The 25,902-nt window shown below is 40.2% G+C and overlaps 2 protein-coding genes across 6 annotated transcripts in view; both read left to right on the top strand.

Moving 5' to 3' along the window:
- CASP8AP2 (caspase 8 associated protein 2) overlaps positions 1-3,570 on the top strand; it is a 31,407-nt gene extending 27,837 nt beyond the window's left edge. The window contains exons 10-11 of one of the 3 annotated variants that reach the window (XM_032339053.1): positions 564-616; positions 2,991-3,570. In XM_032339053.1, coding sequence (XP_032194944.1) covers positions 564-616; positions 2,991-3,006 — 69 coding nt within the window. In that variant the 3' untranslated portion in view covers positions 3,007-3,570. Of the gene's footprint in view, positions 1-563; positions 2,542-2,954 lie in introns of those variants that run through there. The other 2 variants (XM_032339054.1, XM_032339055.1) reach the window with 2 other exon arrangements.
- On the top strand, positions 2,970-23,454 carry GJA10 (gap junction protein alpha 10). Of its 3 annotated transcripts, none has more exons than XM_032339067.1 (4): positions 2,970-3,053; positions 17,812-19,261; positions 22,246-22,577; positions 22,903-23,454. In XM_032339067.1, exons 2-3 carry the CDS (start codon positions 17,828-17,830, stop codon positions 22,282-22,284), a joined length of 1,473 nt encoding a protein of 490 aa, XP_032194958.1. In that variant the 5' UTR covers positions 2,970-3,053; positions 17,812-17,827; the 3' UTR covers positions 22,285-22,577; positions 22,903-23,454. The 3 variants fall into 3 exon arrangements, with proteins under 3 accessions (XP_032194958.1, XP_032194957.1, XP_032194956.1); XM_032339066.1 differs by lacking the exon at positions 2,970-3,053 and adding an exon at positions 7,579-7,926; XM_032339065.1 differs by lacking the exon at positions 2,970-3,053 and adding an exon at positions 10,505-10,759.
- Positions 23,455-25,902: the final 2,448 nt, after the last annotated feature.

Here is a 25,902-nt window from a genome sequence, read left to right as displayed (position 1 = left end):
TGCATCTTTGTAGTTTTTACAAGTGTTGCTACTATAAACAGATTTAACTTTTGTCATGCTTAAAATATGTAGATCTTTATTAGCTAACTTCTTTAACAATATGGCTCTTCATGTACAACTGTTAAAAACTTATTAAGGGGCACTTGGCTGGCTCAGTCAGTAGAGCACGTGCCTCTCTATCTCAGGATTGTGAGTTTGAGCCTCACTTTGCGCATAGAGATTACTTAAGGAAATTAAAACTTAAAAAAATAAAATAAAAACTTGGTGATTATGGAAGAAGTTTGGAACGATTCTAATCTTTTTCCCTATTGTCTTACCATTTACCTATTTGATTTCAAGCTGTCTTGTAATGATGTTTGCTTGTTTAAGAAAGTTTAATGTTAAAAATTAAACCTGTAATCACCTTTAGTATGAAGGCACTTCATTTTTCCAAACATTACTTCATTTCTTTATTATTGAGGGCTATTTTTTCTTTCTCTAGATATTTTACGAAAATATTAATCACAGATAAAAAAAACTGTTATTGAGATATCTGTAATTAACATTCATTTAACATTTTTCAGGTCTCAGAAAGATTCCAGCAGTTAATGAAGCTCTTTGAAAAGTCAAAATGCAGGTAGTTAATGGTTCTGCTACAGGAGACTAGTAAAGTAAATGTTTGATACTGTTACTTACTGTGCAGTTAAGGGCCTGTTAGTCACTGAAGATACGAGTAGTGGGTGAGAAACATCCAGTTGAGTCCCTGCTTCAGTTACAGGTTGGAGGATTATTGCTCATGCAGGATTCTAAGGTCACTTCATCCATAGGGACCTGCTCAGAGTGAAGCCTGCTGCAGTTCAGATCAGCATGGCATCTCTCAACTCTCTCTTAAGTGTAATTGACATACTATATGACATTTTTTTTCAACCTTCTGATGGCTGATGAGTGTAAGGTGGAGAGGAAATGCATTTGTTGGTTAATAAAAAATCTTTTATAGATGAAGAAAATAAAACATTTTTCAATAGCACATATTTCACCGTTAATGAAATCTGTTGTTTTTGTAATTTAATATTTTTCAAATTTTAATTAGTACTAAATACTTTTGGAATATAGAACATACATCATTCATAAACATGAAATCCACTGTCATCATGATTTACTATGTTAATTTAAATTAATAATGTTCACAGACATGTTTCCTCAGTTTATTTAAGCCATTTCTGTACAGGTTTATTAAGTAATTATCAGCAGGGTTTTTTTCTGTAAGACCTGAAACAATTGCTTAGATATTTTGGACCTTTACATAAGGAAAATTTTAAAGATATGTAACCAATTGCTATTTTTCAATTTATTTGTAATCATAATTATTTGACTACAGAACACCAAATTTCAAATTAATTTCAAATTCAGTTCAAATTAAATCTGAATAGAAACTGTATTTAGACATAGGTCTTAATGTGAAGCGTTCTGAATATTTTTGTTTTAAATATTTCTGGACCCAGTGTAAAGTACTATCTTGAGATAATCTGTTAATTTCAGTATCCTCTTTAAGCAATTTATTTGCTAATGAGATTTTAAGAAGATATTTAGCAGTTTACTGTGATGTTAAAATCCTATTTACATAATTCGGAATGTAAGATTGAGTAATGGAGTATTTAAATGGAAAAAACTTACTAAGAACTTTCCAAAATGGCCTGCTTCTTTTTCAGATTTACTGTGCTTTAAAATTTTCACTGCCTTTAAGAACTTCAGCTGAGGTTTTATTTTACCTGAATATTCTCTTAAAATGTGACTTCCATTCTCTCGTGGAGATAATATACATTCATGAAAGAATTAACTTGTTCCTGGAAGTTATGCTTCTTAGTTCCAATACAAATCTAAAATCTTAATGGCTTTGATATTTGAAATTTTATTTGCTTGCATGATAGCAAAAACTGTAGGTTATTTTATTTCTAGCTGTCTCAACTATTTTTTTTTTTCATCCTAAGTACTATGGTCTCATTAAATTCTTGTCAAAATCAGAATATAGCAATAAAGTTACCAAATTAATTCTGTAAAAAGCTAGTTCTTAATGCTGATATCTGAGTGAACTCATTTAAAGAATAACACCTTATAAAAGGGTCCTATCAGAAAAATAGAATCATAATGTCAGCATTTTCTTACATTACAGATAAATTGCTGAACTCCTTGGAGTCTTAGTTGATACTGCATACTACACAGAAGCTTAGAATTCCTCATGTTTTAAATGGGGAAGTAGAGGGCAGTTTTATGGCGTATTTGATTACTAGATAAAAGTCTACATTTACTATTACTCACTGACTCTTGAATCTCAAGTCAGCATGTTTAGCTTGTTCCAGTCGTCAGTCTGATTTGCTCACTTGTTACTGGTCAAGATAATTTATTTTTAAACAGAACTTGTTATTAAGATAAAAGCAACAACGAAATGGCATTGAAACTTTAGTTTTGATATTTCAGAGAAACGGCTTTCTTTTCTAGATTTTTCAAAATAATTTTGTAGTATTTTAAACAATTATTTTGTTTGTTTTCGTCCATTTTTATTTGCTTTTCTAATTGCCTCTCATTTTGATAAATTGTAAAATAATTTAAATAGTGTATATGTAAATATGTATAATTACGATGATGTAAAATACTTGGTGTGTGTGTATGTGTGTTTGTGTGTGTACACACATACATGGCTTTGCCTAGCCAAGGGTTTTTTTTTTACGTGTATAAAACTTTGTATAAAGTTTGCTTTCAATACCAGTAATGTATAAATAAAGCCATGTAAATTCTGTTATATTTTGATTAGAATGTTTCTTTTAGTATGTTTAGATAATGATTAAAAGAAAAAAAAAAGAACTCCCAGGAGACATGGGAGCTGTTTCGAAGTGGTTCTTGGTGGGGGTGTGGCTGGCTGAATGTCTGTGAGTAGATTCATTAGAGAAAACCAGTTGCCTTTGCCTGCTTTCTCACAGCAGGTACTAGTACAGTGAACCAGACCTCTCCTGCAGGTGTCTTCACAGATAAAATCTGGCAGCAAAAAGCCCTTTTGGGTGAAGATTTGGGGAAGACAGGTAAGGATTGACTAGCTTGTGCATTATTTGTTCACTCCTCCCCCTCCAGACTCAGGACTGGTGGGTTGCACTGTCGGCCCTAGACTCTAGGAAGTGCCTTAGAAAATTGCCCTTTCTCCCATGGTGTCTGAGAGGGAGCTCTGATCTGAAGGGTTACTTGGTAGATAACAAACTGAAATAATTTACAGTGGTTTTTGTAGTGATGGGACTATCCACTAGGGGTTTCTAGTGTAGGGGTTTCTCTTCCTCCCTCTCTTTGAACCCCCAACATAGCCCAGAGGGCTGGCCCTCAGTCTTTCCCCAGAGCATACTATCACTCAGAAGAACCCGCACTACTAGGTAAGTGAGTTCATAGGCCAAAGTAAAGTGGTTAAGAGGTGCCACTGGTTCAAAAGAAAACTCCCATTACATAAGACCATTAGGCTCTAAAATTAAGCCCATAAACATTAAAAGAAATAAAGGGAAGACTGTAGCAATGTGATACAAGAATAAGAAATAATAACCCAAGCAGAAACATAAAAACCATAGTATTTAAAATAACATAAATGGAATAAAAAAAAGAATGAATACAGCTGAAGAATAAATTAGTGAGTTGGAAAATGGAGAGACTCTCCCAGAAAGAAGCAAAACAAAACAAAACAACAAAAAAGGAAGAAGAAGAAAAAAGCAAACATGGATACAGATTTAAGTGAGATGAAGGACAGAAGTTGATGGGCCAACATTCAAGTAACAAAAGGGGTCCAGGATAAGAAAAAAATTGAAGATTGAAAGGGCCATAAAGTATCAAAGAAGAGGAAAGTACCCACGTCTAGACACATACTGAAATTTAAGAGTATTACAGATAATGAGAAAAATCTAAAAAGTTTTCTCATAAAAATTTTTTTTTTCTTGTATAAAGAACAAGAATCAGATTGACCTCAGGCTTTTCAAGAACAAAACTGGCTGTAAGAAAAACTTCTAAAGTATTGGACCTAAAGTTTTACATCTATTTAGGTTATTCAAATGTGAGAGCCTTAATAAAAACATTAAGTTTTGCCATTCAGAAGTCCACATTGTAAACATTTTTGGAGAAAATAGCAAAAAAGAAGCCCAGGAGATAGTACAAGAGCTAAGCAGTAAGAGTGGTTAGATACCTTGGTGAAGTGTGACTAGGACAAGAAAGAAAAAAAAGGCAGTATATACAAGTATTCACTTTGTGGGACTTGATGGAACTACTACTTTTCTCAGTGCCATATTTTTTTTTTTTTTTTAAAGATTTTATTTATTTGACAGAGAGAGATTACAAGTAGGCTGAGAGGTAGGCAGAGAGAGAGGAGGAAGCAGGCTCCCTGCTGAGCAGAGAGCCCGATGTGGGACTCGATCCCAGGACTCTGAGACCATGACCTGAGCCGAAGGCAGCGGCTTTAACCCACTGAGCCACCCAGGCGCCCCCTCAGTGCCATATTTTGATTTTTAAAGTTCAACATTTTTAAACTTTTATACCCTCCTAACTTTGGAGTAAGTTTTGATATTCAGCAGACAAACTCTTATCACTTTCTTTCCTCACCATTGTAATAGATATATTTGGCTCCTCACATTTCTACATATGTGTTAGAATCAGTTTATCAAGTTCCATAGAAGCTATGAATCAATTAATTTGGGAAGAACTGACATCTTTACAATGTTGAATTTTCTAATCCCTGAGCATGGTATATCCCATTTATTGAAATTAATTTATTTAAATAATGATGTGTGTGTATGTGTATGTCTTGCATATTTTTCATTAGAGTTTTCTTAGTGTTTGCTAGTATCTGATCCTATAGTAAATGATTTCATTTTCTTTTGGTATACAGAAATATACTTGACTAGAGACCTGCTAAACTATCATATGTGTTAAAAATTTGTAGATTCTTTTGAATTTTCTGTACGAAATCAGTTTTATTTTTTCCTTTATAATCTTTTTATTTTTATTTATTTTTATTTTTTATTTTTTTAAAGATTTTATTTATTTATTTGACAGACAGAGATCACAAGTAGGCAGAGAGGCAGGCAGAGAGAGAGGAGGAAGCAGGCTCCCTGCTGAGCAGAGAGCCCGATGTGGGACTCTTGATCCCAGAACCCTGGGATCATGACCTGAGCCGAAGGCAAAGGCTTTAACCCATTAAGCCACCCAGGCTCTTTTACATATTTTTGGCTAAGAACTCTAACACAGTTACATTTAGAATTGATAATAGTGAATGAACGTTCTTGTCTTATTCCTGATCTCATAGTGTAAAAGTATAATTTATCAATATGAGGCTTCCTGTGAATTGAAAAAAAATGGATACTCTACAGATTAAGCCATTCCTAAAAGATTCTTTTTTTTTTAAAGATTCTTTTTTTAAAAAATTATGAATTGATGTTTATTTCTATTAAAATGTTACTTTATTTTGTAAATGTTAATTGTGTTTTTAAGTATTAAACAGACCTTGTAATCTCAGAATAAGCCTAACTTTAATGTGATATATTAGATCCTCTTTATATAATACTAGGTTTGGTTTGCTAATGTTTTGTTTAGGATTTTCTGCTTCGGTGGACGGAGTGAGATCTAAAATTTTTCTTTCTTAATGTCATGTTTTGGTATTCAGATTATTATGCTGGCTTCATAAAATGCATTGCAGAGTGTTCTTTTTCTGTTTGTCTGCGAGGTATATGATGATATTGTGAAACTCATGGGCATAAGCCCATTTGCTGGACCTATTTTGCTGTGAAATGAATTTCTTGAACAGAAAATGTGTGGAATGCAATAATGGTGAACAGGTATAACGTAATGCGATTCTAGGAATATCAGTGTCACCTCCTTCATGAACAGTCAGTCTGATGTAATACACCTGCTACTGAGTAGTTGGCTAGTCCATATTTGGACTCAACTTTGACTTTGTGGTTGAGAGGTTAAGCCTTACACAGTGGAGGTACCCAAAACAGCTTTGGTGAGAAGTCTATGTTGCTGAGCTCACACAAAGCTTGCTTTCTTGCCATATGGCCATTTTTACACGAAAGTAAGCACTGGGTTTGCCAGGGAAAGAGACTTGTTTCCAGAATGTATTCTCTTATCCATCTCATCGTTGAGATTCTCTTCTACAAGTAGATACCTTTTGTGAGTATTCACATGGGACACTCTGTAATGTTAGAAGTTCATTCACATTGCTGCTTCCCTAGATTTTGTCATATATCCTATTATGTTCTCTTGAAGTCTTTAACCATCCAGTCAAGCCTTTAACCACTGTCCTTGAATGGATTCTAGTTTTGGCCCTCTCTCTCTAAGTGAAGGAGACAACTGTATATATTGTTAAAATTCTATGCCCCTTCCCACCCCCGTCCTTGGGGAAATTTTCCCATTTTCATCCTGTCCTGATTGGACTTGTAATATTATAGCAGTCACCTTCTGGCTTGTGCTAGCATGTACTGTAGAAACACCTGGAAACTGGGCCCAAATCTTTTTCTCCTCAGTTAACTGGTTATAAGCAGCTGTACCTGAGGCCAGAGGTGTGGATCGAGTGAGGAGAAGCAGTATCACGTACTGCGTACAGTATTTCATATTAAAGGAGTCTGAGCTACCTGCTTATGGAGCTTTTATCTTCCAGATCTGCTTCAGCCTGCTTATTTCTATAACATTTCCTCTTAGTGATGAATGCTGCTTTTTGTGCCTAACTTTGTGGTTGGATGGGTCAGATAAAATCTGGTTAATTTTAGGCGATTTGGGTCACCTGGTTACTCGATTACCCATGGTTAGGCATTCTGGCTCTAGCAGAGCATAGCTTTGCTATAAAACACTGGAGGTATGCCCTCTGATTCTCTTATTGAGGCTTAACAGAGACTTCATGCAACATATTTATTAGCTGTAGTCTCTTTAAGTATCATCCGATTTGCTGGGATCTTGCACTGTTTTTGTACTACAGCTTGAACTCGCTGCAGAGCCTTTTCTGTGTTCCCTAGTGAAAACTGACAGCCTTACAGGTTAATCATTCAGGGGGCCAGCATAGCACATCAAATGGCCTCTGGAATTCATAAGGGCTTATCAAACATGGGTTTTGTTTTTCGGTTGAGTGCGAAGGATAGCAACATATCTTTTCACTTTGCAAGGGATAGACCTCCAGAAGCCACTGAGGTGGCAGGCCCCTTCATTTTGATGGGGGTTTATATCCTATGCTGTGGCTTGCACGTCTTATTATGAAAGCATCTACCATACTTGCTACCTGTTTATCAGATCCATAACCATGTTGTAGCCCAGTATGATGTTCTGGGATGTCAGGACTGTCTAGACTTTTGTGGTCTACATGATGACGGAAGACAGGAAAATTGATGTAGCTAGCCTTCATACAAGATGGTGACAAGTGTATTGTCTATGATCCATTTTTGAGTTAATTTTTGTGAAGGCTGTAAGGTCTATGTCTAGATTCAGGAAGGCAAAGGAAGGGTTAGGAAAGAGGCATCTACATAAACATTTGGTGTCAGTGTTCTATATCTCAGTTTGGTGTGGGTCCATGGATGTTCACTTTATTGTTAAAAATAAATTTTTAAAAAGAGCCATGCATGGTAGAATAATGACAGTGTTCCATGATCTGAGGATTAGGATTGATTTGATTCAGTGCACTTGAGGTGTATTTTAAAAATATACATTGAGGGGCCTAAGTCCTGACATTGTGAGAGGAGCTGGTGATAAAAAGATGAATCATTCTTCCTCTGAAGGATCAGCTTCCTGGGAAGACAAATACCCAACTAACTGTGAGAAGTGGTGTACTAGTGTGACAAGCAACAAGTTGGGGCAACATAAAGGAAGTGCTGTATGATATGGTCCTTGGAGGATGCCAAGGCAGAGAAGAGTTGAGGAAGGCATGCGTTCAGCTTCTTGTGGGTAAATTACTTCTGAATTTAATTGAAATTTTTGGGTAGATAATATATTTGTTTTGTTTAAAAATCAAGAAGGTATCAAATGTATCCCTCTGAGTCTTGCTCCTGTCTTTTTCTTTGTCCACCCTATTAGGGAAATCTCATATTAATTTCTTGTGTATATTTTCACTACTACTGTATACATTTTCATTTCGTATTTTTTCCCTTTTCTTACAAAAAGATAACACACCTTTTAGAATTATGCACCTTGCTATTTTCATTTCATAATATATGATGGAGAATGTCCCATATCTGTACATTTTCTTTTTCTTTTGTATAGCTGGAACTATACCAATGTGTGCTTTTGTATAGCTGGAAATACACCATTGTGTGAATTTATCATAGTTATTTAACCAGTTCCCTGTTGATGGACATGCTGGTGTTTCCTGTCTTCTGCAGATGCAGACAGTACTGTAATGAGTCACTTCATACACATCATTTCATACATGTGCAAGCATACCTGTAAATTCTTAAGGTTACATAGTTAAGAACCAAAGTAGTTAATTAAATTAGGTTCATGAGCACACATCCTAGGAGAGACACCTGGCTGAAGGTGAGAGGAAAGCACTCTGTTTATTAAGCAGTGGTGTCTCCTAAATATGAGATGGTTATCTCTGCATCTCATACATTCATTAATCTGAGGTTGGCACTGTCATTGAACTTTATCCTTCCTTCCCTCCTTCCTTCCTTCCTTCCTTTTTTTGTCATAGACAGTTTTTACAAGTGGAAGGTGGGATCTAATTTCATGCTCCTTAGAACGACCTTTTAAAAAGCACTGAGAGGGCACCTGGGTGGCTCAGTTGGTTGAGCGACTGCCTTCGGCTCAGGTCATGATCCTGGAGTCCTGGGATCGGGTCCCGCATCAGGCTCCCTGCTTGGCGGGGAGTCTGCTTCTCCCTCTGACCCTCCTTCTCATAGTCTCTCTCTCTCAAATAAATAAATAAAATCTTAAAAAAAAAAAAAAAGCACTGAGAAAGTAAATGGTAAATGGTAATAGAATTTGAAGGTGAGTATTATTAAAAACTTTAAAATCCTTACTGGCAAGATTTAAAGAGATCATTTATGAAATGACTCTTCCCAAAAATGCCCTGATAATTAAAGTCAGATGTATTTTTTTTTTAACTCACATAGGATTAAAATACAAAAGATGTTTGAAACATCTTCATTTGTCAAATTTGTTTCTTCGTTGAAGCAAAGTGTATGTGGTAAAAAAGTATAAAACTCTTTAGAAAGGAAAAACATAGGGCACCTGGGTGGCTCAATGGATTAAAGCCTCTGCCTTTGGCTCAGGTCATGATCCCAGGGTCTTGGGATCGAGCCCGGCATCAGGCTCTCTGCTCAGCAGAGAACCTGCTTCCCCCCTCTCTGCCTGCCTCTCTGCCTACTTGTGATCTCTCTCTCTGTCAAATAAATAAGTAAAATCTTTTTAAAAAGAAAAGGAAAAACATAATGGGTCACCCGTTAAACTTTAGCCTGGAATTGCCACTTTTTAAATGTTTTTCCTGGAGTGCCTGTGGCTTAGTCAGTTAAGCCTCTGACTCTGTTTTCACTCAAATCGTGATCTCCAGGTGGTCAGATCTAGCCCTGTGTTGGTTTCTGTGCTGAGTGTGGAGCTGCTAAAGATTCTCTCCCTCTCCCTCTGCTCCTCCTCCATCCTCTCTTGTGCATGTGCTCTGCCTCTCTCTCTCTCAAAAACAAATAAATAAGTATGTAAGTAAATAAAATCTTTAAAAAAAATAAATGTTTTCCTGCTGAAATTCACCATCTTTGGATTTTCTTTTCCTTATGCAAGTGGAGGGATTATTTTTATTTTATTTTCTAATTTTTAATTTTTTTTAAGATTTTATTTATTCATTTGACAGAGATCACAAGTAGGCAGAGAGGCAGGCAGAGAGAGAGGAGGAAGCAGGCTCCCTGCTGAACAGAGAGCCCGATATGAGGCTCAATCCCAGGACCCTGGGATTACAACCTGAGCCGAAGGCAGAGGCTTTAATCCACTGAGTCACCCAGGCACCCCGAGGGATTATTTTTAAAACAAGACTTCAAAATGAACTCCTCAGGCAAGTCTTTGGACTGCGGGGAGTAGGGATGTGCAGTAGGTAAGTCTTGGCCCTCTGTCCTGACTGGCTTCAGCCAGAGTGCCTCTTTTTACCATTTTCCAAAGTGGAATTCCTAACAGCAATTGACTTTAGATTCTGCTTTTACGAGTGTTTTGAAAGTCACTCATCTTGACCTTTTATTTTGCAGTTCTGTTTTTCTGTAACTGGTGTCATCATTTTTTTGGCATGGTAATTAACACCTTTTGTCTGAAGAACGCCAAATTCTTTGCTAGGAACCTGATAGGTTAACCCAGTTCCTATCATTTCTCACCTTTTTTTTTTTTTTTAAAGACTTTATTTATTTGACAGATCACAAGTAGGCAGAGAGGCAGGCAGAGAGAGAGGGGAAGCAGGCTTCCTGCTGAACAGAGAGCCTGACGTGGGGCTCAATCCCAGGACCCTGAGATCATGACCTGAGCCAAAGGCGGAGGCTTAACCCACTGAGCCACCCAGGCGCCCCTCATTTCTCACATTTTTTTCCTGGCAGTCTCTTTCTTTCTCATGATAAGTCCTTCTGAATCTCATTAGCAGAAAAGGGACAAATGAACTTTCCTCTTCTGCTGCCGCTTTCCTATATTACTTATACTTTCTCTCCACTGGTGCTATGTCAGCTTTCCCAGTCCCAATGTTTTACAGCTGCTTGCAGAAAACCAACAACCCCTCCTAGGATATGTCGCCACCTGTGATTGAGGTGACAAGGTAAGTATTGGTATGGTTGACTGGTACAGAGGCAGTAACTCACTCCATGTGCATTTTCCTCTATCGTGAGACATTTGTTCTCTCTAAACTGTTTCCTTCTGTTTCTCAGAGTGTGTCTTGGGCCTGCCAGGGACTTCATAGATTCAACGTAATTTGGTGAGAGAAAGTAGGAACTTTGAAAAAACAAAAACAGCTTGTTCTCTCTGGGAGTGGTTGTCATCCTTTTGTGTGCTAATTCTTGCTGAGCCTAAGGGCTGGTTGGGGATGAGGCAGTGGGTAGAGCTCCTCCTCCCCAGCACTGGACAGGGCGGTATTAGTATTAGTTACCTCCTCAGGACCTTTCCGGTTGTCACTGTGATATTGTGGGGGAGATGCCCACTTTGTGCCTCTGCCTTAAAGATACTCACCTGCTTGCTAAAAGTCTTCAAGAATGAAGTGATCAGGGGCGCCTGGGTGGCTCAGTGGGTTAAAGCCTCTGCCTTCGGCTCAGGTCATGATCCCAGGGTCCTGGGATCAAGCCTCGCATTGGGCTCTCTGCTCAGCAGGGAGCCCGCTTCCTCCTCTCTCTGCCTGCCTCTGCTTACTTGTGATCTCTGTCTGTCAAATAAATACATAAAATCTTTAAAAAAAAAAAAAAAAGAATGAAGTGATCAGATTGATTCATCTGCAGGAGATTTTTTTTTTTTAAACAAATTGACATGGTTGTGTTTATTTTTGCTTCATTGCCTAGTTTAAACATTATTTTCTTGAGTTAGGTAATATATTTGCTGTTGAGAGGATTCAGTGTACAAGATTCATCCCACCTCTTTCCCAGTCACTTGGTTACCTTCCCTTGAGGCGACTAATGTTAGGAGTTTCTTGTGTACCCTTCTGAATTATTCTATGCATAATGTATGATTTTTTTAATGTTTGACAAGATTCTTTAAAGTTACTACATTCATTACTCTTCACGTGAATTTTAGAATTACATGTCAAGGGCTTTCTGGGACAGTGTGCCCAATACCATATAAATACACATATTAATACATCATATGTTTTTGCTTCTAGTTAATTCTGATAATTTATACTTGAGGCTAGTGTGACAGATAGTGCAAATTTAACCTCAGCTGTTTAGCTTTTATTATCCTTTCTTTAAATCTAAATATGTGAGGATGGCTGGGTGGCTCAGTGGGTTAAAGCCTCTGCCTTCAGCTCAGGTCATGATCCCAGGATTCTGGGATCGAGTCCCACATGGGGCTCTCTGCTCAGTGGGGAGTCTGCTTCTCCCTCTGCCTGCCGCTGCCTGCTTGTGCTCGCTCTCTCTCTCTCTGACATATAAATAAATAAATAATAAAAATAAAATCTTAAAAAACCCCCCAAAACTAAATATGTGAAAACAGAATAGTTAGATGATACTTAGAAACTAACAGTAATTTTATGTAGTTTCAAAAAAATTTTTTTTAAGATTGATTTATTTGAGAGAGAGAACATGGAGGAGAGGGAGAGGGATAGGAAGCAGATTTCCAGCCGACTTCCCGCTGAGCGTGGAGACTGACTCAGGGCTCAAGTCTATGACCCTGAGATCATGATCTGAGCTGAGATCAAGAGTTCAATGCTCAACCGAGGCACCTAGGTACCCCAAGTGTCAGACTCTTGATCTCAGCTCAAGTCTTGATCTCAGAGTTATGAGTTTAAGCCCCACGTTGGGCTCCATGCTGGGCTCCTACTTTAAAAAAAATGTGCATAGGAGCCCTGATTTGAAGTCATCATTGGGTTCCAGTGATACCTTTGCTGTCACCCCCTCTGAGATGGCTGTAAGACTGCTCGAGATGGGACTAATGTAGATGTTAGAAGACTGGGAGTTAGGAGACCTAGTCTCTGTCTGCACTGGGCAAGTCATTTGACCTTTCTGGAATTCAGATACTTTCTCCACAAAAATCTGACATGGCTTTCTAAGGCTTTCAGATTACCTACTGAAAGTTTCCGAGCTGCCTATTTCAGCCTAATAGAGTATTGCTAGAACAATTAATTTGCAGACATGTGCAGCCCCTCTCAGTCTATTGATCTCTTTTTGAGATGTTTCTACTTTCAGCCTAACATGATTTGCAAGAACACTTTGGGTTTGTCACTCCATTGTCACTTGTTCACATTTGATGAGGCAAGATTCACCCCAGGCAGCTGTCAAATAAAATTGGACATGACCCTTTGATCTGTGACATGGATTCCCAGAGCAGTCAGTTGGAAAAAGTGTACCCAAAACTCAAATCACTGTAATCATCCACAACTAAAAAAGGAAAATTCTCATTTATTTCACTTTTCATTTCTAAATATGATATACAAGAAGAGGCTCAGTCATGGTATCAGTTAGAAAAAAAATACTACAAGAGAATTGCAAAGCTGCAAAGGATATTTTGACCTCCAGGGAGAAAGTAGGTTAGACTCTATTGATCAAAATTACTGTGCTCATTCTGGATTTTGCCCCAGAATCAGAGCTGATCAGAGCCTTTATATCTGCAACCAGCAGCAATTGTTCTCTAATTAGCCACTCATGGTCCAACTTTAAGGTTCTTTGAGCCTGATTGTTAACTATTTTTTTTGACCACCCATAAGGTAAGTCATAAATATGTGGACTTTCTTGTTTATGAGAAATAGAGGAAATCCCTATGGGTATAGAAAGATAAGATCTGAAATAAAATTCAGGAAAGGAGTCCCAGTTTTTACATGGGAGTTGCTAAATTAGTATTTGATAATGGAATTTAAGAATATTTCTAGGACTGTAGTCGTTATTGGTAAAAAGTAGTTACTTTTAAGAAACATGGGAATATTTAAGGATTTTGCTTTTGCATGCCAATATGCATGATTGTAGTTCTGTTTTTCATGTTGGCCTAGTTTTCCTTCACTTCCTATTTAAAGGTAATAATTAACAGGTTTTAAATCGATAGTGGCAATAAGAAGCATTAAATGGTTTACGACTTCCAAATAGAGAATAAGTTAATGAAATGAGTAAGCTTTCTCATTGCAGGGTTTTTATATAAAATAGAAGGTCTAGATTTTTTTTGTAAGTGCTAAAGGAATTATTATTTTTAAAGATTTTATTTATTTGAGAGAGCAAGTAGAGCAAGTAAGAGAGGGCAGAAGGTCAGAAGGAGAATCAGACTCCCTGCGGAGCTGGGAGCCTGATGTGGGACACGATCCCAGGACTCCAGGATTATGACCTGAGCTGAAGACAGTCACTTAACCGACTGAGCCACCCAGGTGCCCTAAAGAAATTATTATTTTTTTTTAAGATTTTATTTATTTATTTGACAGACAGAGATCACAAGTAGGCAGAGAGGCAGGCAGAGAGAGAGAGAGGAGGAGGAAGCAGGCTCTCTGCTCTGCAGAGCAGGGAGCCTGATGCGGGACTCGATCCCAGGACCCTGAGATCATGACCTGAGCTGCAGGCAGAGGCTTTAACCCACTGAGCCACCCAGGCGCCCAAGAAATTATTTTTTTAATAAAGAATAATGTCCAGAAATTTTTAAAGGAATAAGAAAGACCTAAACTCTTTGAGAAGGTAAAACTTAATAAATTATTGCCTCAGTTAATGAAGAATAAGTCCAAAATTTTAATATCCGTTTTTTTACTTGCAAGTACTACATGTGACTACATTCCTGATTTTTGAATTTCAAGCAGTTTTCAAGTACATAGACTAAAATATAAAAATCTCTAATACCCCTCCCAAATTCTGAGATACCTACTATTTAAATTTTATTTTAAAAAATTATGTATGAATATGTATGCATATACAAGTAAAACAATTTTTTTAAAAGAACATTTTTGGGGGGCGCCTGGGTGGCTCAGTGGGTTAAAGCCTCTGCCTCTGGCTCAGGTCATGATCTCAGGGTCTTGGGATCGAGCCCCGCATCAGGCTCTCTGCTTGGCAGGGAGCCTGCTTCTTCCTCTCTCTCTGCCTGCTTGTCTGCCTACTTGTGATCTCCGTCTGTCAAATAAATGAAATCTTCTATAGAAAAACATTTTTTCTATATAAAAAACATTTTAAAAAATTTTATTACTTGAGAGACAGTAAAAGTGAGAGAGATCAGAGATGGAGAGGCAGAGGGAGAAGCGGACTCCCTGCTGAGCAGAGAGCCTGATGCAGGGCTCAATTCCAGGACCCTGAGATCATGACCTGTGCCGAAGGCAGGTGCTTAACCGACTGAGTCATCCAGGCACCCCTACAAGTTAAAATTTACATAAATATTTACTTGAGGTAAAAATTTCTCATGCCTGCTTGGAAGAGTATTCTTTTTCCCCTTCCTTTTTTGCCTCTCTTTGCCCCTCTATGTTCATAACCTCCTATAGACATCCAGTAACCTAGATTAACTTCCTGGGTGTTTGCCCTGTATTTTTTTTCTCTGTGCTCATATAGTTACATGGGTATACCTCATATACATATGCATGCATATATATTTACATTTATAGCATTTTATTTTATTCTGATATAAAATCGCACATTGAACCTATGGATCAATTAATTTTTTTTAAAAGATTTTATTTATTTATTTGACAGACAGGAACCACAAGCAGGCAGAGAAGCAGAGAGAGAGAGAGGAAGGGAAAGCAGGCTCCCCGCTGAGCAGAGAGCCTGATGTGGGGCTCGATCCCAGGACCCTGAGACCATGACCTGAGCCGAAGGCAGAGGCTTTAACCCACTGAGCCACCTAGGCGCCCCTGGATCAATTAATTTGGGGGAGAATTGACATCTTTACAAATACTGTTTTCCAATTCCTGAGAGTGATATATCCCATAATTTATATAAATAGAGGAGTTTGTATATGTGTATTTGGCATTATGTCTCTCCTTGAAACTCTGTCCTTTGGTTTCAGTGACACTGTACTCACGGTCCCCCTCCTCCACTTTGGTCATTTCTCATTTTTATTTGTAAACTTATTTTCCTATACTGTTCCTCAGTGTTCTGTCATTGGCTCACTTTGTCTTGTCCCTAAGTGACTTCTGTCTATTCAGTGATTATTCACAAATGTTTAAATGTTTATCTCTAGTTTGTACCTTTCATTGTTGTTTTTATTCTCTAGACCCAAATACCTTCTGGACATTTCCACTTTTGCCATTCACCTTTGTTGGATAAATCTAAAACCTTTTTTAATTACAATTATTGGCACTGATGTGCTTAAAAAAATCTTGTTGTACTTCAAAGTTATAAAATGTTATATTTTATTCTAATATTTTTGTGGTTGACTTTTTTACATTTAATACTTTATTCCACCTGGGATTTATTTTATGTCTGGAGAGATAACTAGGGAAAATGTAATGATTCTATGTTTTTTCTCTTGTATTTTTTTTTTATTTATTTAACAGAGAGAGAGATGACAAGCAGGCAGAGAGGCAGGCAGAGAGAGAGGAGGAAGCAGGCTCCTTGCTGAGCAGAGAGCCCGATGTGGGGCTCGATCCCAGGACCCTGAGATCATGACCCGAGCCGAAGGCAGTGGCTTAACCCACTGAGCCACCCAGGCGCCCCTCTCTTGTATTTTTTTTGAAGATTCATTTATTCATTTGAGAGAGAGAGAGAGAGTGAGGAAGGGGTTGAGGGAGAGGGAGAGAAAGAGAATCTCCAGCACATTCCTGGCTGAGCACAGAGCCTGACATGGGACTTGATCTCACAACCCTATAGCCCTAGATCATGACTTTAGCAGAAGCCAGGAGTCAGACTCTCAACTGACTGAGCCACTCAGGCTCCCCTCTCTTGTTTTTATGAGTTGATATTCATATATTCTTTTTCACTATTTGTCCATTTTATAGGTTAGTGAGAGTACTTTTGACTAAGTATTGTGAGGGCTGGATGAAGTATATCTTGTTCATTGTTGGATTCCCTGGCATTTAGGACAATGCCTAGGTGATAGTAAGATTTAGTCAATATTATTTAATGAATGAATTATGGAAGGGGAAAATCCTTTCATTACTGGTTTTAACTTAGTAATGCTTTCCTGTTTTTTTCTCTATATATCTTTAATATCAGGAAATCTTCTGCATCTTAGAAGTCTTTAACCAATCAAACATTTTAATCTCATCAAACTTTGAAAAACATTCTTTTTCTCTTCAGGGTAAACCAGATAACTTATTCATGTCAGCTATGCTTTGATTCTTTCCTAGATCACAAGCTTACTAGAGAAGCAGTTTATATTCACTTTTCTTCTAAGTTAACAAAGCTTTTATGAAAACATGCTGTTGCAGATGTGGCTTTGTGGATATAATCACATGTCTGTTACTGTTTCTGTGTCTGCTTAATTTTTACTGCTACGCTGTGCCTGTTCCAGAGGGTTTATTTGGCTGATTTGTTTTCTTTACTTGCAATGGGAGTTATGTATAATACATAATGAGGATCTACTTTTTTGTTGTTGTTGATGATTATCTCAGCGATAAGGTCAAGGAACTGAATTAAAATGGAATGACAATTCATCCCACCATTATTTAATGATACCTTCTGTGTGCAAAGAACAAAATGCTGTGGAATATGTCTCTGTCTGCAAAGAGTGTATCTTTCCACAAAGAGGTACAGAAAACACAACCATCACAAAACTCCTGTTAGGCACAATGTCAAATGAGTGTATAAACAATAGTGTGGGTATTCAATAATGGGAAAAATCACTCTGACTTGGGATGGCTAGGGAAAACTTCCTGGGGAAGGTGAGACTTAGTTAAGACCATATAGGATGTCTGGTTAATGTGCATCTGATGTGGTAGAAAAATGAACACAATTTGTGATGGAATGTATTGTACAAATGTGAGGGCTATTGCATACAGTGGAATGATAGTCCACCTCATGTGGGAGAGGAGAGGGTAGGCAGGAAATTGGATCAGATTGTGCACTGTCTTTGGTTTTTTGTTTTTGTTTTCCAAAAACATATTCTTGGGAAGTATCCTATTTCATCATGCATGGGCCATAAATATTAGGGCTGGAATATCCTTCATAACTTTGCTGAAATGAATAAAGAACCTGGTTTATTGATGAGCCTGTGTCTTTGTATATTATGTCTATGAGTGCTATTAACTTCAGTGTTTTCTATATGTTTCAGACATTAGTCTCATACCATGGGGGACTGGAATTTATTGGGTGGCATCCTAGAGGAAGTTCACTCCCATTCAACTATAGTGGGGAAAATCTGGCTGACCATTCTCTTCATTTTCCGAATGCTGGTACTTGGTGTGGCTGCTGAAGATGTCTGGGATGATGAACAGTCAGCCTTTGCCTGCAATACCCAGCAGCCCGGTTGCAAAAATATCTGTTATGATGATGCTTTCCCTATCTCTTTGATCAGGTTCTGGGTTTTACAGATCATTTTTGTGTCTTCTCCTTCTCTGGTGTATATGGGCCATGCACTTTATAGACTCAGGGCCTTTGAGAAGGAGAGGCAGAAGAAAAAGTCACACCTCCGAGTCCAGATGGAGAATCCAGAGCTTGAACTGGAGGAGCAACAAAGGATAGACAGAGAGCTGAAGAGGTTAGAGGAGCAGAAGAGAATCCATAAAGTCCCTCTGAAAGGATGTCTGCTGCGTACTTATGTCTTACACATCTTGACAAGATCTGTGATGGAAGTAGGGTTCATGATAGGCCAGTATATTCTCTATGGGTTTCAAATGCATCCCCTTTACAGATGCACTCAGCCCCCTTGCCCTAATGCAGTGGATTGCTTTGTATCCAGGCCCACAGAGAAGACAATTTTCATGCTCTTTATGCACAGCATTGCAGCCATATCTTTGTTCCTCAATGTACTGGAAATATTTCATCTTGGAATCAAGAAAATTATGAGGGCACTTTATGAGAAATCCAGCAATGAGGGCATTGAGAAGGAAAGTGGCACCCCATTACATTTGAAAAAATATTCAGTGGCCCAGGAGTGTATAATTTGCTCTCCCTTGCCTAAAAGAATCTCTCTACTTCAAGCCAACAATCAACAGCAAGTCATTCGAGTCAATGTGCCGAAGTCTAAAACCATGTGGCAAAGCTCACAGCCCATGCAACTTGAAGTAGACCCTTGTGTTAAAAAAGAGTGGGTTGAGAAGGATCAGCACAGTGGACAGCTCCATGTTCACAGCCCTTGTCCCTGGGATGATGGCGCTCAAATTCAGCACCCTAGACAGCAAACACGCCTTTCCTGTGTCCAGCAAAACGGCAACTCCCGCTCCTGGCTAGGTACAGAGATAGATCCTAGACACTGCCCATCCTATGCAACAGGAGCCTGGGAGCAGTCCCAGGATCGACGAACCTCAGGAGAGCCTCTCACAGATTTGCACAGTTACTGTAGAGACAGCGATAGCAGTGTGAGAAAGAGTGGGGTCTGGACAGACAGATCTCACCCGGGCAGTCGCAAGGCCAGCTTTCTGTCCAGATTGCTGTCTGAAAAGGGACAGTTGCACAGTGACTCAGGAAGCTCCAGTTCTCGCAATAGCTCTTGCTTGGACCTTCTGCACCGGGAAAATAGCCCCTTGCCTCTGCCTTCAGCCACTGGGTATAGAACATCAATGGTAAGTAAAGACAGACAGCCTGACTGAACACAGAACTATTGCAAGAGGTTTTCCACCCTGACTACTTCTCAGCCTTCACTTTCCAGCTTCCTGGTGTGTATACATATGTGTGTGTTAAGAGAGGGAGAGGTGGCGAGGGAGGTTAATTTATGGAGTTAAATCCTGTCATTCAATACATTCAGTTAAATTCAATTCACGAAATGGATTTGCTGAAAACCTACTTTATATCCTTCGGTCTGGTAAGTGCTGGGTTTATAAATGGATAAAATATTGTCTGTGCCATCCAAAGGGCTCAGAGTCCGGGTAGGAAAGTTAGGTAAGCAAGCAAAAGTCATCAAGTGTAAGGTGCTATATTAGAAGGGGTGGGCAGGCAAAGAAAGGAGTGGTCAATTCTTTATGGATGGGTCAGGAAAAGCTTCATAGTGGAGGTTACTTTTGAATTGAGTCTTAAAAAGATGTGGTAAGTTTCTCAAGACCTCGGAGGACTGGGGTACATGAAAGAAGGCTATCCCAGTACAGGGAGCAGCACAGACAAAGCCTGAGAGGTGTGACACAGCAGGGCTGTCTGGGGAGCTATGTGTGGCTGGGGCACTGGTAAGTAGGAAGGCTATGGAGAGGGAATGCTGGAGAAGGAGCCATGGAGGTCTTATGGGAAGGCAGTGGAGAATCCATAGAGGGTGTGCTGTGGAGAAGTGATGGGATCAGAGTTACATTTTAGAAAGCTCTGTCACAGTGTGGAAAATGGATCAGAAGAGGGGTCATTTGTAACCTTGAGTTGCCCTTGTCTCACTAAGGAAGGAGGATGTGCTCCATTGTTTTAATAGCTCTGGCATTTAAAAGTCATATACAAATATTTGGTGGTATATTTCACAAAGACCGAAATCAATATTGTATTGATCTTAATTCTGTTTTCTGAAAAGTCAGTGTGGAATAAACATTTCCTACTCATTGTTTACACACAGTGGATATTTACTGTGGACTCTTCTCAATTCTATAAAAAAGAATGACACTTGCTTTATCCACTGCTCCTAACTGCTTTTTTCCATTAAAAAGAAACTCCTCCAAGTTTGGAGGGAGAACTTCCTAGTTGAGCTCACTTGTTTGAGCTCACACACTTGCTTTCTCCTCTTAATAATGATTAAATCTATGATGATTGAATCTCTATCCCAGTTTCATATCTCCTGTGAGATTAGAGATACTTTGTTACTGCACTAAAGCCATATCTTGAGGAAGAATCACCCTTCCTAGATTTTTTCCTATAATACTTCTTTCAAACTGATACTCATTTCTTGTCATGACCAGTCATCTAACCAGGAGACTATGTTTAGGATCAGACTGTGGCTACTTAGCAACCCACACCAAACTACAGCAGGTTTTTTGATGCTGGCTATGAGTTAGAGTCATCTGGGGGCTTTAATAAATCTTTGTGTCCAGGACCCATCGAATTCCAGTCAAACCAGAATCTCAGAGGGTGGGATGCACATCAGGATATTTAAGTAAATTCTACCCATAATGTGGGGCTCAAACTCATAAACCCAAGATCAGGAGTCACATGCTGTGACTGACCCAGCTAGGTGTCCCTGGGATTAGTATATATTTTTTTTTAGATTTATTTATTAGAGAGAGAGAGACCAGGGTTGGGAGGAGCAGAGGGAGTGGAAGAGAATCTCCAGCAGGCTCTAGGCTGAGAGCAAGGAGCCTGATGTGCTACTTGATCCCACAACTCTGAGATGCTGAGATCCTGAGCTGAGCTGAAACTGAGTCACCACTCAACCGACTGAGCCACTTAGGTGCCCCTGGGATTGGTACTTTTAAACTCCCCTGGTGATTACAATGTGCAGCCAGGGTGGAGATTCAGTATTTTAGAGTAACCTTGCCAGGGGTTACTGCTTTTACCAACATTTGTGAAGTCAGCAAGACAGTTTTATTTTTTATTTATTTATTATTTTTTTAAAGATTTTATTTATTTATTTGACACAGAGAGATCACAAGCAGGCAGAGAGGCAGGCAGAGAGAGAGGAGGAAGCAGGCTCCCGGCTGAGCAGAGAGCACGATGCGGGGCTTGATCCCAGGACCCTGGGATCATGACCTGAGCTGAAGGCAGCGGCTTAACACACTGAGCCACCCAGGCGCCCAGCAAGACAGTTTTAATCATTCTTCCTTTCTTGTACCTCCGTCCATGTGAGAGGAGTCTTCGTATTGACAGGGAATTGAGGGAGGGACGGTAGTGTTTAGGTGAGGTAGTTTTTTTTTTTTTAAAGAATTTATTTATTTATTTGATAGAGAGATCACAAGTAGGCAGAGAGGCAGGTAGAGAGAGGGCGGGATGGGGGGGGGAAGTAGGCTCCCTGCTGAGCAGAAGAAATAGAAGAGAAGAAATAGATCACTTGTCCGAAGTCATACAGTTAGGATGTGGTGAAGCACAGTTCTTGGACGTAGCAGGGACATAAGTTAATATTTATTGGTTGAGTGAATGAGCTGGAATTTTATTCCAAGCCCATCTGATTCAACCTGAGCTCTTTCTATACCTCATTACTGCTTCTAGCTCTCTCTGCACAAGGCAGCCTAAGTTTAGAAGATTTTTAGGATCAAGGATAGATTATTACAAAATGGAATATTCCACATTTGGATTCCTTTTCTCTTCCACATTACAAAATAACCCAAAATCTGGCTAATTGTAGAAGGAACAAAGATGGAGCTTTGGAAAAGGTTAACTGACAGTTTTAGACCTGGATTTTGGACAAAAACAATAACTGGAGGAGGATAAGTAGATGGCAGATGGGATTCATATCTTTCAGGGAATAAAACCTCTTCCGTGGTCATTCATCTCTGGGTCAACCTAGTGAGAATTGTCCTCAGCGGGTTTTGATTGGACCCCTGGTATTTGTGACATACACAGAGTCCCAGGTGGGTGGACAGGACTGACTTTTGCAAGCCCTTTGAGTCTATTTTGTTTTGTTTCTCTTGTTTCGTATTTCTTTCAGAACATGCTTCTAGAACTTTCATCTATTATGAAAAAATAATTCATGCATGGGGCCAGAAAAATGGACCGAGGAGCAGCCGGCATCTGTGGCAGAAAAGTTGCACTTTGATAGCTCAAACTGTGAGAAGAACTGTGGGAACCATTCCCTCCACAGAGACACCCACTGGGCAATGGGTGTGTACAGGGTGGCCCCAGCTGGGCCCACCTGCACAGGAGATTCTCCTCTGATGGGGCTGGATGGACCTCTCACTGCCCCACCTGGCCTCACTACCAGTGCTGTGTCAGACAGGAGGAGGCAGGGAGGAAGTGTGCACCAGGAGAGAAAATCTCGGGGTAAGAGCTGCTGCCACTCTAAGGGGAGAAGGCTTGAGAAATGGCTATCCTTCCCCAACCTAGCAGCCTGGTGGGACTTAGTGCCCTGCTCGTTGCAGAGAGCACCCCTGCTCTGCGGTAGCATAGCAGCAGTTGGGACCATTGAACAGATAGGTGGATTGATCAATCGATTGATTGATCTCCTATTGGTTCCATCTCTCTGGAGGACCCTGATACACTGGGGAATGCCTGAGATGCTGTGGAAGGGAGCCCAGCATTGGATGGGGCTGGGCTGTGCTTCTAGCCCAAATGGCTACTGAGTCTTCTGTGTCCCCATACTTTGCAGAGGTGGCAATGAGGTGTGGAGATATGAAGAGGCATGAGCTGTTCCAGAGTGAGTTGTTAGAAGAGCCAGTGAAGACCAGGTGGATGAAAATGATGCCGGGGCCAAGTCCAAGTGGGTACCACAAAGGGGCACACCAGATTCCAGGTGCTTAAGATGCATCAGCTCTACCTTGTACAGCTGTGGAAGATTATTGTTGATCCCCACTTTATAGATCAGAGGAAGCTCAAAGAAACTGAGGAACGTGCCCCACAGCTAAAGGTCGCATGGCTGAAGTGTCTGCTCTACAGCTGGATACAAACCTGGATCTCGCTGCTCCAAGGCTCGGGTTCCTGCCAGGAAGCGTTGAAGCTGTGCACTCCCTGGCCGTGACAGTCCGCAGCCCCTGGGCAACAATTGATTTGCACAGCTGCCTGTCCAACTAGCCTATGGAAGCTATAAGGATAAGGGCCGTGCATTTTAAATCTTGGATGCCCAGCTCGCAGTACAGTGTTGGTTGAATGAATGTTTGTTTCTGTATGGATGCCAAAGACAATATATGACCTTTCAACTCTCCTATCTGTTCCTTACTCGCAGGTGTTTTGTCACGTCCTGTCAATAGGGCCATTTTGCCTTTTTTCCCCTTTACTTTAAAATTCCTTTGTCCTCAGAAACCTTGACAGGGTCATCAACTATACAGCACAAAGAGAAGTTAAACAACACGTTAAAGGGTGAGTGTAAAACGTGATGCTTCCAGTATATGCTGGCGTGCCTCTGACGGATTCCTTCTGTTGCTTCAGGCTGAGGATCGCTGCATCAGGGAGGCACTTGTCTTCAAGGGGGAAGAGTAAACCCCAGCCATGAAGAACCAGTAATGCCTCCTCCTGGCTGACTGAGCAGGCCAGCGGCAGGTGTATGTTGGGATCTGTAGGAGCCAGAGATATGAGGATAGAAGGTATCATGTTCTCGAATCAAATGAAAGGAAAGACACTCACATAATGGGATGTGGGATGAGTGGCTTTTCCCATCTCTCTGGAAAGCAAAGGTGCTAAATGGGGACAATTGGAAACCCATTCCACTCAGAGTCCTATCACAAGGCGGGTGTTCAACATAGAATACAGTCTTGCCAGGGCATCCTACTTGAGCGGGGAGGGTGATGGGTTGGAGAAGAGTGAAAAATTCTAGAGCTGTTTGAAACAACAGCTTAGTTATTCCCAAAGAGATACAACAAAACTGTTGGCAGGGACTGGTGTAGGGGAAACCAATCTGGGAGTCCTCACTGTACCCTGGAAGTAGATACAGATCCCTCCGAAGGTGCGCGTTCGAAGGAAAGAGGATGGCTGCTGCCCATCTGGGGCAGGGCAGTGTTGGAATGCCCCTCTTCTGCAGACGGTGACTTCATTCTGTTTCCAACTATGATTGTTACTCCCAGTACACGTGCAAGTGTGAAGGTCAAAGTAGCGAATGACCGTCCGGTTTCTCTTGTTCCTTTCTTTCCTTCCCTCCCTTCCCTTGCACTTCCTCCTTCCCTCCTTGCTGTCCTTCCTACGCTCCTTCCCCCCCCCCCCCACCTTTCTCCTTCTCTTTTTTTTCCTCTCTCTCTGTTTCTTTAAGATTTTTTTCCCTCTTGTTTTCTTTTCTTTTGACAGGAAGAGAGACAGAGCGAGAAAGGAAACACAAGCAGAGGGAGTGGGAGAGGGAGAAGCAGGCTTCCCTCCGAGCAGGGAGCCCAGTGTGGGGCTCGATCCCAGGACCCTGGGATCATGACCTGAGCCGAAGGCAGAGGCTTAACAACTGAGCCACCCAGGGGCCCCTCTTTCTTTTTTAAAGATTTATTTATTTATTTAGTTGAGAGACCACGTGAGCATGCAGGCATGACTAGGGGAGAGGGGCAGAGGGAGAGAGAAACCTGAGCAGTCTTGGAACTGAGCACAGAGCCCAATACTGGGCTTGATCCCACAACCCGGCTGAAATCAAGAGTCGGACGTCTAACCGATGGTGTCACCCCAGATGCCCCTAAATGACCAGGTTTTCTTAGTAGAAAAATTGGGGACTAAGACCCACCTGCTTTTTCAGAATGGATTGAATAACTTCATATCTTCAGGCAAAGGACTGTATTTGACCTCTCACACCTACAATGTTACGCCTGTGTTGTTTCGCTAACAGTTGCTAAAACCCATTATATGCTCCCTGGAAGCCCTCCTTGGCTCAGTAGGATGCCCAGGCAGTGGAAGGCAGTACCTTTTAGTTTTCTCATCTGGCAGATGGGGTGAGGCCAGGCAGGTCCGGTAGCTCAGATCTCAGCAGCTCTTCAGATATGATGAGAACGTATTATTTATGGCCTCTTCGACAGCTTAGCCAGACCACCCCAGTCCAGTGTTAACTCTTAGTCATGTAGCCTGCCTGCCCTTCAATACTTCACTTTCCCTTTACATCAAAATCCAGGACTCAAATGATCAAATACCATTTTCTAGTTTAATGTATTTACTCCCTTAGCCACAATTCTGAACTCCTTGCCCTACTCATCATTGTATGTTGATGTTGGTTTAATGCCCCTTTCTCTCTGGTTAGTTTCTTTTAGCTTTCTGTTTTAGTCATTCATTCATTCATTTACTCATTCCCTCTACTCCCAACATGGAGCTCAAACTCACAACCCCTACCAAGAGTCACACACTCCACGGACTGAGCGAGCCAGGTGCCCCTAGCTTTCTGTTTTAAATTAGACCTATTATGTTGAGATAATTGTAGATTCACATGTTCTTGTATGAAACAATACCCTTCACCCAACTGCCCTCAATGGTGACATTTGGCATAGCTATCGCACAACACTGAAGCCAGGAAATTACGTTTAATGCCTTTTTATCTGCTCTCACAGGCACTGGGAATTTTTTAAAACTTAAAAGTCACATTAGCATTATCACATTTTTTACGTCTCTAATCAGATTAATCAGATAGCAGGTAAGGGTCCAAGCTAGAGGAAGACACATAGCTTCTTTTGGAGAAGAGATTTCCTAAGGCCTCCAA

Source organism: Mustela erminea, chromosome 4, assembly GCF_009829155.1.
Source record: "Mustela erminea isolate mMusErm1 chromosome 4, mMusErm1.Pri, whole genome shotgun sequence".
NCBI lineage: Eukaryota > Metazoa > Chordata > Mammalia > Carnivora > Mustelidae > Mustela > Mustela erminea.
The sequence above is the reverse complement of the archived record's forward strand: the minus strand, read 5'-3'. Positions and strand labels throughout refer to the sequence as shown.

Coding starts and splice junctions, on each gene's coding strand:
- GJA10 (XM_032339067.1), top strand. CDS start 17,828: ATGGGGGACTGGAATTTATTGGGTGGCATCCTAGAGGAAGTTCACTCC. Junction 19,262..22,245: donor CTGGGTATAGAACATCAATG/GTAAGTAAAGAC, acceptor TATTTCTTTCAG/AACATGCTTCTAGAACTTTC.